The sequence below is a fragment of the Macaca thibetana genome, chromosome 1 (assembly GCF_024542745.1).
Source record: "Macaca thibetana thibetana isolate TM-01 chromosome 1, ASM2454274v1, whole genome shotgun sequence".
Lineage (NCBI taxonomy): Eukaryota > Metazoa > Chordata > Mammalia > Primates > Cercopithecidae > Macaca > Macaca thibetana.
Window position 1 is genome coordinate 195,174,087 of NC_065578.1, and position 18,207 is coordinate 195,192,293.

General features: G+C 36.3%; 1 protein-coding gene across 11 annotated transcripts in view; it reads right to left on the reverse strand.

Moving 5' to 3' along the window:
• Positions 1-18,207, reverse strand: part of DCAF6 (DDB1 and CUL4 associated factor 6) — a 141,409-nt gene that overhangs the window by 77,506 nt on the left and 45,696 nt on the right. For all 11 annotated transcript variants that reach the window (XM_050768300.1, XM_050768238.1, XM_050768289.1 and 8 more), the window contains exons 5-7: positions 9,056-9,169; positions 5,401-5,536; positions 3,088-3,302 (exon numbers count right to left, since the gene is read on the reverse strand). In XM_050768300.1, the coding sequence (XP_050624257.1) occupies positions 3,088-3,302; positions 5,401-5,536; positions 9,056-9,166 (462 nt within the window). In that variant the 5' untranslated portion in view covers positions 9,167-9,169. The remainder of the gene's footprint in view (positions 1-3,087; positions 3,303-5,400; positions 5,537-9,055; positions 9,170-18,207) is intronic.

The following is an 18,207-nucleotide window of genomic DNA, read 5'->3' on the forward strand; positions in this document are numbered from 1 at the left end:
AAGGATCACTTTGAATGCTGTATAGCTACAGGGCTGTAGGAAGTGAAAGCAGGCAGACTGGTTAGAAAGCTAGCAAAATCAAGTATAAAGGGGGACAGGTCTTGCCAGAGATGCTGACAGCTCGGATTCAGGGTGGTAATGTAGCAGGGTGGTGGTAAGCAGTAGTCAGATCTGGAGTATATTTTTAGGCACAAGCTATGAGGCCCAGAAGAAAATGAAAGAAAGAATTCAACAAAGAAGCCCAATAATAGGTAGGGCAGGTGGTAAACTGTCAAAAATAAGAAAAGAGATATGATAAAAAGAAAACAGGATACAAAAATAAGGGAAAACAGGAAGTACAAAAAAAATTAAGACAAAAGAATGAACCAAAGAAAGAAGGGGGAAAAAATGAAAGAAATTATTAGAGTGGTAAGGAAATAGAAAGGCCTCCACAAATTGAGAAAATGCAAAAATATTATGGAAACATAAAACAAAATCATACAATAAACTTTTATTCATGCTTTAAAACCTTCCTCAGGCTTTACTAATGTTCCCGATTAAGATCAATTACTCCCTACTTTGTTCTACTTATACAGAACATAGTCCTTATACATAATTCTATATTAAGTTTTACATATTTATTTACTTGTATCTCTACTTCTACTAAGCTGTGAATTCCTTGAGTAAGAGGTCATGTCTTTGTCTCATCATCCTTCATTTTCCAAAGTTTAGTTGAGGACCTGGTGTATAGTAGGCACCCAATAAATACTTGGTGAGTTGAGTTTGTCCGAACACTATCAGCAAAGTTTTATTACAAATAAGACAGGTTATTAATTTCTTCTATGCATACCTCTGAATTGTTTGGTTTGTTATAATACGCTTTTTTTTTTTTTTTTTCCTGAGACTGACTTTCCCTCCTGTCGCCCAGGCTGGAGTGCAGTGGCACGATCTCGGCTCACTGAAATCTCCTTCTCCAGGGTTCCAGGGATTCTCTTGCCTCAACCTCCCAAGTAGCTGGGATTACAGGCACCCACCACCAAGCCTGGCTAATTTTTGTATTTTTAGTAGAGACAGGGTTTCACCATGTTGGCCGGGCTGGTCTCAAACTCCTGACCTCAGGTGATCCACCCACCTCAGCCTCCCAAAGTGTTGGAATTATAGGCTTGAGCCACTGGGCCCAGCCAATAAGCATAATTTAAATCCACTTTCAGCATTATTTTTCTTAATTTAGTTAATGCAATAAACAAGACCAAGGAAAAGGCTCCCAGAAAAAAAAAAATGTTCATGACTCAGTCTCATTCACTCTGATTATATAAATATCTTTTGGCTAAGTATTCTATGGTATCAAAACTAGCTGGCCCACTTAAAATATCTATGGACTTCCAACTCTCATTATGTAACAATCACAGTATGACTATAACTACTTACCCATGTATTTCAAGGGGAAATTTATACAGCAGTAACAAAATGACAGAGCAGATTTCATGTTTTCAACCAGAATAAACTCAAAAATCATTTTATTAGCCATCATACCCTTCTTCATCAATTTCCTAATTCAAATAAATACATTCTAATGATAAAAATCTCAAAGTCTATTTATAAAGTAATACTGATTTCTCTTCTAATTTTACAGCCCTCTATACCTGAAATTATGAGGAATGAATATAGTTTTGTATCTCGTAGGAATTCCAAAATCACTGTTATTAGTAACGTTTAAAATGTATTAATAGGCATTGAGCCAATACCAAAAAGTCACTGAAAATAAAAATCAATGGTTAATTTCAAAAGACTTTTACAAGTCAAAGTTCAGAGTGAATAAACACAGAACATTATAAAATAAAAAAGCCAAAATGAAAAACATATTGACGAAAGAAGCTTAACAGGTTAGACATTTTTCTACAGTTGTATACCGTCAGATACCTTATTTCTACTTTTCCCCTTTTATAAATAATAAATTCATTATCTTTTAGTAGTTTTGTGAAAGTAACTCATTCACCTACTTTTTAATATATACAACTACTTTAACTTATCTTTTTCCCACTTATATTTATTTTATAAAATATACCTAGGGTTAATGTTATAAATCACTAGTATGTAACTGTGAAAGTGGCACAATTGGGAGAGAAAGGGATTGCTGTCCATATACGAAGAGTAAATGGTAGTAAGTAAAAATTCTATTGATCCATGGACATACACATTTAGTCTCTCGGAAATTTATCATCATATTTTCTATTATTTTAATTGCCTTTTCTGCAAGTGTTAGAACTGTTGATCTTTCTTGCTGCTGCTGTACATCTACAAAGTTAAGATAAACATTTTGCTATCAAGTATATTCTCTTTAAAAAAAATTAAAAATACTTTTTTCTAAAGCCTTATCCCTAATAATTCACTATTGAATACTTTAGAAATAGTATTTAGAATACCAATAATAAATCAGTAATTTATTATTACTAATACATTAAGTATAGATGCTAGTAATTATTAGTTATTACTAATTATAATACAAATTATAATATAAATATAAATTTTATAAAAATTATAAAAATAGTAATGACTATTTTTGTCATTACTACTTAGAAATTAGTAGTAACTAAATAATAATAGTAATTAGTAATAACTGATAATTTATTAGCTTCTATTCTTTCAAGTATGTCTCATGTTTTTTGTTTTCTGAACTGTAAGTGCCTTGAAAATTAATGTTTTTTTTTTTCTTTTTGGCCTTTAGGCCCCAAGAGTCACTGAATTTTTTCTGAATTTAAATAAAGGACATGGCGTTTTTTTCTTTTCCTTTTTTTTTTTTGAGATGGAGTTTCACTCTTGTTGCCCAGGCTGGAGTGCAACGGCGCGATCTCAGCTCACCACAACCTCCACCTCCAGGGTTCAAGCAATTCTCCCGCCTCAGCCTCCTGAGTAGCTGGGATTACAGCCATGTGCCACCACGCCCAGCTAATTTTGTATTTTTAGTAGAGACAGGGTTTCTCCATGTTGGTTAGGTTGGTCACGAACTCCCAACCTCAGGTGATCCACGCGCCTCAGCCTCCAAAGTGCTGGGATTACAGGCGTGAGCCACCGCGCCCGGCCAAAGGACACGGCTTTGAGTAAACCTACCTCTTCTCTTCTTTCTTCTGCAGAAGGAGTTTTAAGTTCTCGTGCTGTATCATCTTTCGGGTCGAAAAGATATATGTAATCTGAAGAGTAACTAACGAGAATCTCTTGACCATCTTCACTGTAACACAGAGATGTCACTCTGCAGGACTTATTATTAAGATGGGAAGGAATAAAACGGGCAACCATTCCAGTAGTCCCTCGACCTGCATAATTTCCTAAATAAGAAACAAGAAGTTATTTAAAATTAATGTTTTAAAGAAAAACATTTTTTAAAACTCTTAATCTGAATTATTACATATGTGACTTAAAGTAGCAACATAAATAAAAGCCATCACGTTTATTTCTAGTAGAGGTTCTTTTTCTGTAGTCAGATTTTGTAACGAAACAAAAAAGAATATGATATAAAGGTAACATCTCTACAAAAAAAATTCATGATTGTCTAGCATTCCAGATTACATACGCTTTGTTGAAATGAGTTAATTAAGGAAAATGATTTATAAATACAGTCACATGAAGTCATCTTCCAAAAGTTTGCCCCAAATTAAGATAGTAAAGTTTTACAAAAAACTGATACTTATTAGCATACTACATAAATTAGTATGCAATGTATGCAATATCCTTAAGATGATACAACTTTTACTTTCTAAAAAAATTTCTGGGCCGGGCGCGGTGGCTCAAGCCTGTAATCCCAGCACTTTGGGAGGCCGAGACGGGCGGATGACAAGGTCAGGAGATCGAGACCATCCTTGCTAACCCGGTGAAACCCCGTCTCTACTAAAACATACAAAAAACTAGCCGGGCGAGATGGCGGGCGCCTGTAGTCCCAGTCCTGAGACAGGAGAATGGCGTAAACCCGGAAGGCGGAGCTTGTAGTGAGCTGAGATCCGGCCACTGCACTCCAGCCTGGGTGACAGAGCGAGACTCCGTCTCAAAAAAAAAAAAAAAAAAATTTCTGATTGCCACGAAATTTGCCTGTTATATAGTACAGAGTTAAGAATGCTATTCCAATTTTAATTAACTCTGGTACTCAATGCAATATAATAGGTGTACAACTGGCACTTTGTGCCCTGGGGGCCCAGAAATGCTAAATTCTAAGAATCCCACAAAGCTGTATAACCTTGCACAATGAAGTCTTATCATGCTCAAAATGTCAATTGTGTCCACCTGTTGAGAAACAATAATTAAGCCTATGATTCCATATTATATTACTACTGTTTCCCCTAAATGTACATATCCAAATAGACTGGACTCCTCAATTATTATTAGATATGTGACTTAATGTAGCAATATAAATAAAAGCTATCGCAGTTTCAAAAAGAAAGATCTCATCTGGCATTCTCATCCCAATAATCTATGCACATCTTTACTGACATTGTTGGCTTCTTCCCAAGTCCACCTTTATTTTTAACAATATAAAATATGTGAATATATGAATGTGCATTCAGGGGTGTGTGTGTGTGTGTGTGTGTGTGTGTGTGTAATCCTGGCCTTCCTTTACTGAAAATATGTGAATGGAAGTTGACTTCTAATTGGTTATTTCGGAAGTACTTTGATCCTACAGTGAGTGAAGGGAAAGAGCACTGGTTTATATTAGATTCAAATTCATTATTAATAGCACTTTAAGGTAATAGCAGCATTATTAATAGCACTATAAGGTAAGAAGGAATAAATATATGCTACACATTAATACATACCCAAGTCACTATTCTAAACAGAATGTGACCTTTACAGATGTAGTTAGTTACAATGAGGTAACTAATCGAGGGCCCACCTCACCCTAACTGGATTAAGGGTGGGCCCAAATCCAATATGACTAGTGCCCTAAGAGGAAAATGTAAACGCAGACACACATGGGGAGAATGGCATGTAAAGACAGTGGCAGAGATTAGAGTGATTCATCTATACCAAGGGGATGCCAAGGATTGGCAGCAACCACCACAAGCTAGGGGAGATTGTGGAACAGAACCTCCGGTAGAAACCAATCATAAGACATCCTGATTTCAGACACTGAGCCTCCAGAAATTTAAGAGAATAAATTTCTGTTGCTTTAAGACACCCAGTTTGTGGTCATTTGTTATGGCAGTCCTGCCAAACTAATACATCAAATGTTACAACTTTTTAAAGTTAAACTACAAAAGTATCATCCCAAAGGGTCATAAACACTTGGTGAAATGTTATTTTTTTATAATAATCCATACTAAACAAATACTATTTTCTGAAATTTTATAACAAGAAATTTTAAAACTGAAGATGTCATAAAGATTTACTCTTTGAACTGACAGTCCTATATTTTCCCTAATATTATCTTCTTACCTGTAGCTCTTGTGCCCAGCATTCGCCGATCATATATTCGTACTGAACTATCAGAACAACCAACAGCAAGGTAATATGGTATTGGTGGGCAAATAGCAACAGATGTGGCAGCACGTCGACAGTTAATTAAAATATCCTATAAAACATAACATAATACCAATTACATACAGCTATACAGCAGAAGTGAAATTATACTTACAACATTTTCTCATTAGTAATTAGAATAACCATTCTCAGAATTCCTAATTCAGTCAAGAATGACAATGAGCGGAAAAACAATATGGCTTTCTTTTAACTTTTTTTTCAGATTTCTACTAGAAATTATTTCTAATACATTCAGCCTATGTGAAATCAAAATAAATATACTCAATCAATATTTCTAAGAAAGATACTCTTTTCTTTATAGTTGGCCATACAACTCCAAAACTGATAGATTTCTACCACAATATTGTATACTTTCCTTATAAGCCAATCAAAATAAGAAAAAATATGAAAATACTAAACTTAATTAAAATATGGATTTTAAAAATGATCAGTATTTGAGCAATTAAATACATTCTAAAAAGGAAAAAATAAAAATTACTTTCAAATATAAGACTGAAAATACTGAGTAATTATACTAGATCAGCACCAGCTACAAAAAGATGGTAATAAGCCAAGAAACTCATATTTATGTGACCACAATTAAAACTCTTTCCAAACTAGCTACATTTCATACAGTGTTATAATACAATTTGAATTATTTCTCAGAAATGCCTGTTAAGTATTCTCATACTCATGAATAATGAACATCTTTAGAAATGTAAAAAATTCAAAATTACCTATATAATGTATCACTAAGTCATTAGTACCATTAGAAATGCCTGCTATTATTGGCCCACTTGACAGTAAAGACGGAGTTATAACCTACCTATGACAAATCTCTCATACTGTCTATGATAACTATTATTTATATAGTATTCATATTTTTTTCTCTTTTTGAGACATTTCTTGCTCTGTTGCCCAGGCTTATAGTGGTGTGATCACAGCTCACTGTAACCTCAGACTCTTGAGGTCAAGTGATCCTCCTGTCTCAGCCTCTCGAGTGGCTAGGACTACAGGTGCACACCACCATACCGGGCTAATTTTTAAAAATTTTTTTGTACAAATAGGGTCTCACTATGTTGCCCAGGCTTATTCATAATATTCTAAATGTAACCATTGCTATTAAAATAGAGCAAAAAATTAACTTTTACATTTTATACTTTTTTTTACTTATAAAACCTTTCTCCTTAACCAGCTCAAAAATAAAGTACACATATAAATACAAACCCTGCAAAAGACAGGTCTTACTATAATGTTATTACTTATCTCTGTAGAATAATTAGAAAATGTAAGAGCTAGTACCCCAAACATATATCCTGAAGGTACTCTGTTGATTCCATACTGTTTTCTCTAATGACTCTCACTGCTCATTCTTCTCAGCAATTTTTTATTTTTATTTTTTCAGATGGAGTCTTGCTCTGTCGCCAGGTTGGAGTGCAGTGCAACCTCTGCCTCCCAGGTTCAAGCGATTCTCCTGCCTCAGCCTCCTGAGTAGCTAGGATTACAGGCATGTGCCACCACGCCCAGCTAATTTTGTATTTTTAGTAGAGACGGGGTTTCTCCATGTTGGTCAGGCTGGTCTCGAACTCCTAACCTCAGGTGATCTGCCCGCCTCAGCCTCCCAAAGTGCTGGGATTACAGGCGTGAGCCACAGCGCCCAGCCCCCAGTAATGTTTTTAAGTCAATTTAACCTTATACTTTATTCAATTACTAATTTTAGAACATTACTCTCATTATATAGAATTCATTAACCAAATGCCTTTCATAATTCTAAGTTTTTAGTAGTTAAGCATTACTCTAGTTACCAGTTTTTCTTTATACTCTCTGCTTCATTTCACTTTTATACGTAAAGGAAAAGTTTTACTAAGGAAAGAGTGCTTTCACGTCTTATCAGACTTGTTTTCGTATTTTCCTGGGGTTTTTGTTTAGAAAAGCACAACTGAATCTTACTACACTGAAACACTAAAATAGCTTTAGAGAGTTTGCAATAAAAAAATTTAGTACACTTACTCTAAGGAACAGGTATATCAAACACCTCTAATAACCTGATATTTAAACTTAGAGTTTAGTTCAAAGTTTCCCTATTTGCTTATGTGTCTATATACAAATACATAACAAAAAAACTGATTAAACTGTATGTTTAAAGGTTTTTTGGTTTGGTTTGGTTTGAGATGGAGTCTCGCACTGTCACCCGAGCTGGAGTGCAGTGGTGTGATCTCGGCTCACGGCAACCTCCGCCTCCCAGGATCAAGGAATTCTCCTTCCTCAGCCTCCCGAGTAGCTGGGATTACAGGCACCTGTCACCACACCCAGCTAATTTTTTGTATTTTTAGTAGAGACGGGGTTTCACTATGTTGACCAGGCTGATCTCGAACTCCTCACCTTGTGATCCACCTGCCTCAGCCTTCCAAAGTGCTGGGATTATAGGCTTGAGCCACCACACCCAGCCTAAAGGTTTTTCAATTTCTACTTTTTGTTTTCTTTTATTTCTCTGTTTCAAATATATAAAATAATCTTTTCACCCTAAAGCATGTTAACCAGTTGGTAACTGGTTTAGTTAGCAAGCACTTAACCTGATTAATAGTAATTTATTTTTTTTTTTTGCAACTTTCAGTAAAAATATTTTTTGAATAGTACTTTCTTATTTCATTTCCTACTTCAAAATGATCCAAGGAAAAACTACTATGCTCTAAATAATGTATGTCAGGAAAAATCACTTGGAATTACTTGTCTGGGGTCAAAAGACTGAATGATTTCTCAGGCCTTTATAAGTTTAAAATAGTATTAAAAGCCAAACATGGTGGCTCATGCCTAGGAGTTTGACACCACTAGCCTGGGCAACATGGCAAGACCTCATATCTACTACAAATCAAAAGAAATTAGTTGGGCATAGTGACACACACCCGTAGTCCCAGCTACTCAGAAGGCTAAAGCAGGAAGATTACTTGAGCCCAGAAGATTGAGGCTGCAGTAAGCTAGGATTTCACCACTGCACTCCGGCCTGAGATGACAGAGTGAGACCTTGTCTCAAAAAAATACATTAATTAATTTAATTAAATAGTATTAAAGCATAAAAAACTGATAGTAGAGATATTATCTTTAGGAAAGTGAGCTAAATTTGAACAAACATGTTGATAGCATGGTATCTTATTACTTCTTTTTTAAAAAGATAACAGGTAATTACGGTTTAAAAGGAGAAAAAAAGACAATGAACTACCACAAGCTTTTATAACTGCTATTTAGCAAGTCGAAGTTGTTTCCATGAGTAAATGAGATATATTGATATAAATTCTTCAGATTTTTATAATATTAGAGAGTACATACTGAACAATTATTTGAATTTTCATAAATATACTTTAAATGTACAATTAAAATGTAAGTTCCCCAACTTCAATATTAACATTTTACATTTTTCAATTTCTGATTATAAAAATATATGCTTATTAAATATTTTAGCAAAACAAAAATTTAAAAATTCACCCAAAACCTTACCATCCACATAACTTACTGTCCAATTTTAATTATAACCTTAATTTTTTCTGCATCATTTGTATAAAAATTTAATTCTTACATCTTTACAATCTTCTTTTGTGCAGCTAGTTTTGATGCGTGTATCAAACCACCTAACAGTTCCATCTTCACCACAAGAGAGAAAAGTGTAAGGGTCATTGGGTACAGTCATAATCTGAAGATGAAAAGAAAAGTGCAGATAATCATACTGAACATTTAAACAGATGATTCTGAAAAATATTCCTACTATTTCATAAAATGATTAAGGTAAAGGTTACAAAAACCATGCATTTTGGTTATTCATGACTTACCCATACTATGATTCAGAATGGTACAATACAGATAGAAATAGATAAGAAGTAACTGTTGAATTAATATGATTCAGGACTTTGAAGATTAGCATTAACTTAACTTCAGATAAAAAGTTATTTGAAGTTATAAACTTCTAACAACCAGGGAAGAATGATTCTCCCCTAGGCAGCTTGTTCAAACTATTCAAAGCTTAATTTTTTTATGTTTTATCTATGTAAATTTATAACTGTATAATAAATACGTAAGCAAATTTTCTTCTCTGGTAATGTTTAAGAAAACTGTGGCATGCTGAAACGATTTAAGTGCATAACTCACCTCTCGGAAAAATTTTAATTGTGGTAATGGTTACACAACATGAATATACTTAATGTCAACGAAATGTACTCTCGAAACAAGTTTAAATGTCAAACTTTATACATATTTTACTATAATAATAACCTTTTTTAAAGAAGTACAATATTTTAGATATACCTGTATCCACTTCTAATTTAGCAATGACAGTACTGTAAGTTGAGGCTGTCTATAAACCCTGCCTCAGTAAGTTCCTCTCTCCCTATGTCCCAAAGACCCAGTACTGGTCTGTAGCCTGTTAGAAAGTGAGTGGCAAAGCAGGTAGTGAGCAGCAGGTGAGCGAGCATTACCACCTGAGCTCCACCTCCTGTAGGATCAGCGATGGCATTAGATTCTCATAGGAGTGTGGACCCTATGGTGAAGTGTTTCTCAAAGGTTATGCACTCCTTATGAGAAGCTAATGCCTGGTGATCTGAGGTAGAACAGTTTTTAACCCAAAACCACCCCCACTCCATGTCCATGGAAAAACTGTCTCCTGTGAAACCAGTTCCTGGTGCCTCCGCTATAATGGTTTTCTGTATACAATATTCCTATGTTTGAAACACTGTGTATATGAAAGGTGTTCAAACTCAGCCATCAAGGAACTATAAATTACCACCACAAAGATATACAACTATACCATACCAGAATGGCCAAAATGAAAGAGACTTATAACATCAACTGTTGATGAGGATGTGGAGTAACGGAACACATTACTGACAGGAGTATAAAATGGAACAATCGCAATGGAAAACTATGTATCAATAGCTATTAAAGCTGATCATATGCTTCCCCTATAACCCAGCAATTCCACTAAAAATAAATGCCTGCATGGGGCACGTAAAAACATGCACTAGAATTTTCATAGCAGCACTATTGATATTAGCCAAATACTTGAAACAACCCAAATATCCAACAATAAACTAGGATTAAATTGTTATCTATTCCTAAAATAAAGTACTAAATCATTAGTAATAATGAACAAATCATTACTATTCCCAGCAACATAAATGAATCTCACAAACCTTCTGTGTGAAAAAAGCTAGACACAAAAGAGAAGGCACAGTATGATTCCAATTTTTATAAAATCGTAAAAAAGCCCAAACTAACCTGTACTTTTAAGAGCCTAGAAAGTGGTAAACCCTTTGAAGGGATACACAGGACTTATTGGGGCTGTTTCTTGTTCTAGATGCTGAGTTCACATGTATTTTACTTTGTGAAAATTAACCAAGTTGCACAAATATACGATGCCAGCACTTTTCGGTAGGTGTTTTATACTTTTAAAAAATTTACTTGGAAAACTTTTGTCTTAAAAGGTTTACTATCATTGTGGTAAGCAGAATAATGGTAGCCCAAAGATATCTACATCCTATTTGTTAGAACCTACGAATACTTTCCCTTAGATTGCAAAAGGGATTTTCTAGATGTGGTTGATGAAGGATTGTGACCATAAGGAGATTATCCTAAAATTATCCACAGAGGCCCAATATAATTTCAAGGGTCTTACTGAGCAAAACAAGGCAGGAGAGTCAGAGTCAGAGAAGGAGATAAGATGAGGGAAAAAGTTAGAGAGAAAAAGAGATCTGAAGATGCTATGTTGCTAGGTTTGAAGATGGAGGAAGGGGACTTGCTCCAAGGAATGTAAGTAGCCTCCAGAAACTGGAAAAGGAAAGACCAGAAGAAATATACACCTGCCAACACTTCGATTTTAGCCTAGTACAACTTATTTCAGACTTCTGACTTCCAGAACAGTAAGACAATAAATTTGTTACTTTAAGCCACGCCCCCCACATATATATTTATATATATTTATGTATATACACACACACATACTACATACACATATACAAGACATGGTTTGGTTGTGATCCCACCCAAACCTTATCTTGAATTGCCACATGTTGTGGGAGGGATCTGGTGTGAGGTAATAACTGAATCATGGGGGCAGGTCTTTCCCATGCTGTTTTTGTGATGGTGAGTAAGTCTCACAAGATCTGATGGTTTTTAAAATGGGAGTTTCCCCACACAAGCTCTCTTGTCCGCTCTCGTGTGAGACACACTTTCCACCTTCCACCATGATTGTGAGGCCTCCCAGGCACGCAGAACTGTAAGTCCAATAAACTTTCTTTTGTAAACTGCCCAGTCTCGGGTATGCCTTTGTTAGCAGCATGAAAACGAACTAATACAATATATACTTTTAATTTACTGAACTACAATATATCAATGTCCTTTGCTTCAATTGAACCAATTTTTTTTTTTTTTTTTTTTTTTTTGAGACGGAGTCTCGCTCTGTCGCCCAGGCTGGAGTGCAGTGGCCGGATCTCAGCTCACTGCAAGCTCCGCCTCCCGGGTTCACGCCATTCTCCTGCCTCAGCCTCCCGAGTAGCTGGGACTACAGGCGTCTGCCACATCACCCAGTTAGATTTTTGTATTTTTTAGTAGAGACGGGGTTTCACCGTGTTAGCCAGGATGGTCTCGATCTCCTGACCTCGTGATCCACCCGTCTCGGCCTCCCAAAGTGCTGGGATTACAGGCTTGAGCCACCGCGCAATTGAACCAATTTTGCAACGAACACAGAATAACAAGATTTATACCCTGCAAAAAATATATAAAAAGTATATTCAACCTAAATAAGTATACACTTCAAGGAAAATGAGAATTTTTACTCATTTCATATTTGTGAAAATGTAACTAGTATTCCATCTAATCAAGTCAGCAGTGTTAATTATGAAACTATTTCATCAGTAAGAAATATTTATGTAATTTATTGACTTAGCTTTGATGACTTTATTAAGTAAAATGGTCACTTTTGCTTTGTATACTACTGTCTACAAATGAAATTATTGGAAGCATACATTTTCAAGGATATTTATTTTTAAAAACCAGAATACTGAACTTGTTAATCAAATTAATTAATGAACTATGAGCTGTATGCACTCACACTGCTATTATAAAATTAAATTATTAAAACACACATCTATTTCTTATAGTTAATGCCCTTATAAGTTATGTTCAGAAATCTGAATCATTTAGGAACCTTTCCTCACAATTTAACCTTCCTCAAGAAGGAGGGGAAAGTATAAGAATGTTACAGAAGAAACACTTCTGCAATGGCTGAATAAGACCTCTGAAAATATACTTTTTCATAAAAGCACTGAGAACACTACAAAATTTCAAAATCAACTTTTTTAGAACTGTGAAAATTAACCAAGGGATTAGAACAATCCAAGAAACATTTATTCAAGACAAATAACTGAATCTCAAAGAATAGTGCGCTTTGAGCCACTTTAACTTGTGATATTTTCCTTAAGTCAATGGCAACCTTGCGACTATGGTAGTTGTAAAAAACAGTAACTTCGCAGCCACTGAAAGTCACAAAACAAGTTTGGAACTCCCCCATATGCCCTATCCTCAAAGACTTATCACAATTTAATCTGTCCTTAAGTTCCCTGGAAAAGCTGCCTTTTAAGGGTTTACATGAATTTGGCCATATTCAACCCTATCCTGAGGGTGTTTGTCAAAAATAATCAACAGCAATGATTTAACATCACAGTTGCTTGAGGCAGTAATACTACGTGAGGCAAACAAGAAGCTGACCAGAAAAAATTAAAAGTAAAAAACAAGAATTAGACATTAATAGCAGAATTTGAACAGCAACAAAGTATTTCTGGGAATTTATAAATTATGCACATGTATAAGGACGTGCACATGTCAAAGAAGGACCCAAGAAGGCCCTACTCTAACATCCCTGGCTGACCTTGAGGCTCTGAACAAGCAAGAAGTGAAAGCTAAGGCAGAGTTGTAAATTTCCAGGGCACCTGAAGGCAACCCAAACACACAGACCCCTTTGACAAAGACTGGCAGGCTTACTGGTTCAAGGCATTTAAAGAAATGTCTATCTAATCCTTAGGTGATGACTAAGCTAACCAAGCACAGACTACAGTGCCTACACCTGAAAAAGGATATAGATTTAACAGAATTAGTCTAGGAAAATCACTAAACAAACAGCAATGAAAACAACAAACAGCAACAATGTTTTTCCATTTATTCCATGCTCACGGATTGGAAGAATCAGTATCATTAAAATGACCATTCAGCCCAATACAACCCACAGATTCAATGCTATTCCTATCAAACTACTAACATCGTTTTTCACAGATTAGAAAAAACTATTCTAAAATTCACATGGAACCAAAAAAGAGCCTGAATAGCCAAAGCAATCTTAAGCAAAAAGCACAAAGCCAGAGGTATCACATTACTTGACTTCAAACTATACTTTAAGGCTATAGTAACCAAAACAGCATAGTACTGGTACAAAAACAGACACACAGACAGACCAATGAAACAGAATAGAGAACCCAGAAATAAAGCCACACACCTACAGTCATCTGATCTTCAACAAAGTTGACAAAAATAAGCAATGGGGAAAGGACTCCCTATTAAATAAATGGTGTTGGGATCACTGGCCAGCCATATGTAGAAGAACGAAATTGGACCCCCCTACATTTCACCATATATAAAAATTAACTCAAGATGGATTCCAGATTTAAATGTAAGACCTCAAACTATAAGAATCCTAAAAGAAAATACAGAAAACACCATTCTAGACATTGGCCTTGAGAAAGAAATTATGACTAGGTCCTCAAAAGCCATTGTAACAAAAACAAAAATTGACAAGTGGGACCTAATTAAACTAAAAAGTTCTGCACAGCAAAAGAAACTATCAACAAAGTAAACCGACAACCTAAAGAATGAAAGAAAATATTTGCAAACTATGCACTCGACAAAGGTCTAATATCCAGAATCTACAAAAAACTTAAAAAATTTCAGGTCTGTAATCCCAGCACTTTGGGAGGCTGAGGCGGACGGATCATGAGGTCAGGAGATAGAGACTATCCTGGTTGACACGGTGAAATCCCATCTCTACTAAAAATACAAAACATTAGCTGGGCGTGGTTACACGCGCCTATAGTCCCAACTACTCGGGAGGCTGAGGCAGGAGAATTGTTTGAACGCGGGAAGTGGAGGTTGCAGCGAGCCGAGCCGAGATCGCACCACTGCACTCCAGCCTGGCGATGAAGCAAGACTCCGTCTCAGGAAAAAAAAAAAAAAAGAACTTAAAAAATTAAACAAGCAAAAACCAAATAAGCCCCTTAAAAAATTAGCAAAATAAACAGACGCTTCGCCAAAGACATACAAGGAGTCAACAAACACAAAACAAAATGTTCCACATCCACTAATCTCAGAGAAATGCAAATCAAAACCACAATGAGATACCATCTCATATGAGTGAGAATGGCTATTATTAAAAAGTCAAGAAACAAAAGTTGCTGGTGAGGCTGCAGAGAAAAAGGAATACTTATATACACTTGGTGTGAAGGTAAATTAGTTCAGCCACTATGGAAAACAATTTGGAGATTTCTCAAAGAACTTAGAATGACCATTCAACCCAGCAATCCCAATCCTGGGTATACATCCAAAAGAAAACAAATTGTTCTACCAAAAAGACACATGCAATCACATGTTCATCTCAGCACTATTCACAATAGCAAAGACATGGAATCAACCTATGTGCCTATCAATGGTGGACTGAATGAAGCAAACGTGGTATATACACATAGAACACTATGCAGTCACACAAAAGAATGAAATCATGTCCTTTGCATCAACTAAGATGCAGCTGGAGGCCATTATCCTAAGCAAATTAACACAGGAAAAGGAAATCAAATACAACACATTCTCACTTATAAGTAGGAGCTACACATTGGGTACCTGTGGACATAAAGATGGCAACAACAGAAACTGTGAACTAGTAGAGTGGGGAGGGAGAAAGGGAAGGAAGGGGTGAAACACTAACTACTGGGTACTATGCTCAGTTCCTGGCTAATGAGATCATTTGTATCCCAAACCTCAGCATCATGCAATATACCTATGAAACAAACCTGCACATGTACCCCTCGAATCTAAAATAAAAGTTGAGGGAAAAAATGAATCCATAAAGTAAGAAAAAAGCTACTGGGCAAACTGGTTATCTACATGCAAAATAATGAAGTTGGGTCCTTACCCTACATATGCACAAATTATTTCAAAATGGATTAAAGATCTAAACCTACAAACTGAAAGTATAAAACTCCTAGAAGAAAACACGGGGGAGGCCAGGAGCGGTGGCTCCTGCCTTATAAGCCCAGCACTTCGGAGGCGGAGATGGGCAGATTGCCTGAGCTCAGGAGTTCGAGATGAGACTGGGCAACACGGTGAAACCCCATCTCTACTAAAATACAAAAAATTAGCTGGGCGTGGTGGCGTGTGCCTGTAATCCCAGCTACTCAGGAGGCTGAGGCAGGAGAATTGCTTGAACCTGGGAGGCAGAGGTTGCAATGAGCTGAGATTGTACCACTGCACTCCAGGTAACAGAGCGAGACTCCGTCTCAAAAAAAAGGTAAGAAAACATGGGAGAGAAGCTTCATGACATCGGATTTCACAATGATTTATGAGATATAACAACAAAATCACAGTTAACAAAGCAATAACAAACAAGTGGAACTACATCAAACTTAACAGGGTAAAAAGGTAATCTATGGAACGGGTGAAAATATTTGTGAACCATGTATCTGACAAAGGGTTAATACTCAGAATATATAAAGAATCCTATATTAACAACAAAAAATAATGCAGTTAAAAAATAAGCAAAGGAGATTTCTCCAAAGAAGATATACAGATGGCCAAGAAGCATATGAAAAGAACCTCAACTTCACTAATCTTTGGAGAAATGAAACTCTCAACCATAGTAAGATAAAACTTCAAGTCCACTGGAATGCCCACTAAAAAAAAAATAGTAAGTGTTGGCAAGGAAACAGAGAAACTGGCACCCTGCACACAGCTGGTAGGCATGTAAAATAGCGGAGCTGCTATGGAAAATAGTATGGCAGGTCTTCAAAAATTTAAAAATGGAATTACCATATGATCCAGCAATCTCTGCTTCTGGGTATAGATCCAAAAAAAAACTGGAAATGGGATCTTGAAGAGATATTTGCACACTCATGTTCACTGCAGCATTATTCACGATAGCCAAGGAATAGAAGCAACCTAAATATCCACCACTAGATGAATTTAATTAATTAATTGTTTATTTTTGAGATGGAGTCTCACTCTGTCGCCCGGCTGGAGTACAGTGGCGCGATCTCAGCTCACTGCAACCTCTGCCTCCTGTGTTCAAGTGATTCTCCTGCCTCAGCCTCCCAAGTAACTGGGACTACAGGCATGTGCCACCACACCCAGCTAATTTTTGCATTTTTAGTAGAGACAGGGTTTTACCATGTTGGCCAGGATGGTCTCGATCTCTTGACCTCGTGATCCGCCCTCCTCAGCCTCCCAAAGTGCTAGGATTATGGGTATGAGCCACCACGCCTGACCTATTTACTTATTTTGAGACACAGTCTCGCTGTGTCACCCAGGCTGGAGTGCAATGGCATGATCTCGGCTCACTGCATCCTCCACCTCTTGGTTTCAAGTGATTCTCCTGCCTCAGACTCCCGAGTAGCTAGGACTACAGGCACCTGCCACCACACCTGGCTAATTTTTGTAGTTTCAACAGAGGTGGGGTTTCGTCATGTTGTCCAGGCTGGTCTTGAACTCCTAACCTCAAGTGATCTGCCCACCTTGGCCTCCCAAAGTGCTGGGATCACAGGCATGAGCCACAGCACCCAGCCTAGATAAATGAATAAAGAAAATGTGGTATATACATACAATGGAATCTTCTCCTGCCTTGAAAAGGAAATAAATTCTGACATATGCTACAATATGATCACGCTAAGTGAAATAAGTCAGACATCAAAAGTCAAATACTGCATAATTACAATTATATGAGGTATCTAAAATAGTCAAATTCTTAGAAATAGAAAGTAGAATGATGGTTGCCAGAGACTAGGATAAGGAAGAATGGGGGATTGTTGATAGATGCAGAGTACCAGTTTTGAAAAAAAAAATTCTATGCTGATTAAAGTTTGTATATGTATTTGGCAAAAATCACCTTGGGTAAATGAGTCTATCATGTTAAAATGGCCTGTCTTTTGTTTGTGTGCTGTTTTGGATTTTGATTTAATTTTCTGAAAAATAAATTATGTTAACAGAGAAAATTTCATATGGGGTAAAAAAAAAAAAAAAAAAAGTTGACTCAAGTCATACTGTAACAAAAGTCAAATCCAGAGAGATGATAGATCTAAATGTTAAAGACAAAGCAATGAAATTAAAGTAGAAGAATATCTTCATAACTCTGGGATAGGAAAAGATTTCTTAATCAGGATAAAAAAGGCACTAATCACAAAGGAGCAGACCAATATACTAGACAACATTAAATACTTTTCTTCATCAAAAGACACCATTTTAGGCTGAAATCCCAGCACTTTAGGAGGCAGAAGCAGGAGGATCGCTTGAGCCCATGAGTTCTAGACCAGCCTGGGTAAGATGGTAAGGCCCCATCTCTACAAACAATTTTTAAAAACTTACCCAGGTGCAGTAGTGCATGCCTGTAGTCCCAGCTATTTGGGAGGCAAGACGATTCCTTGAACCCAG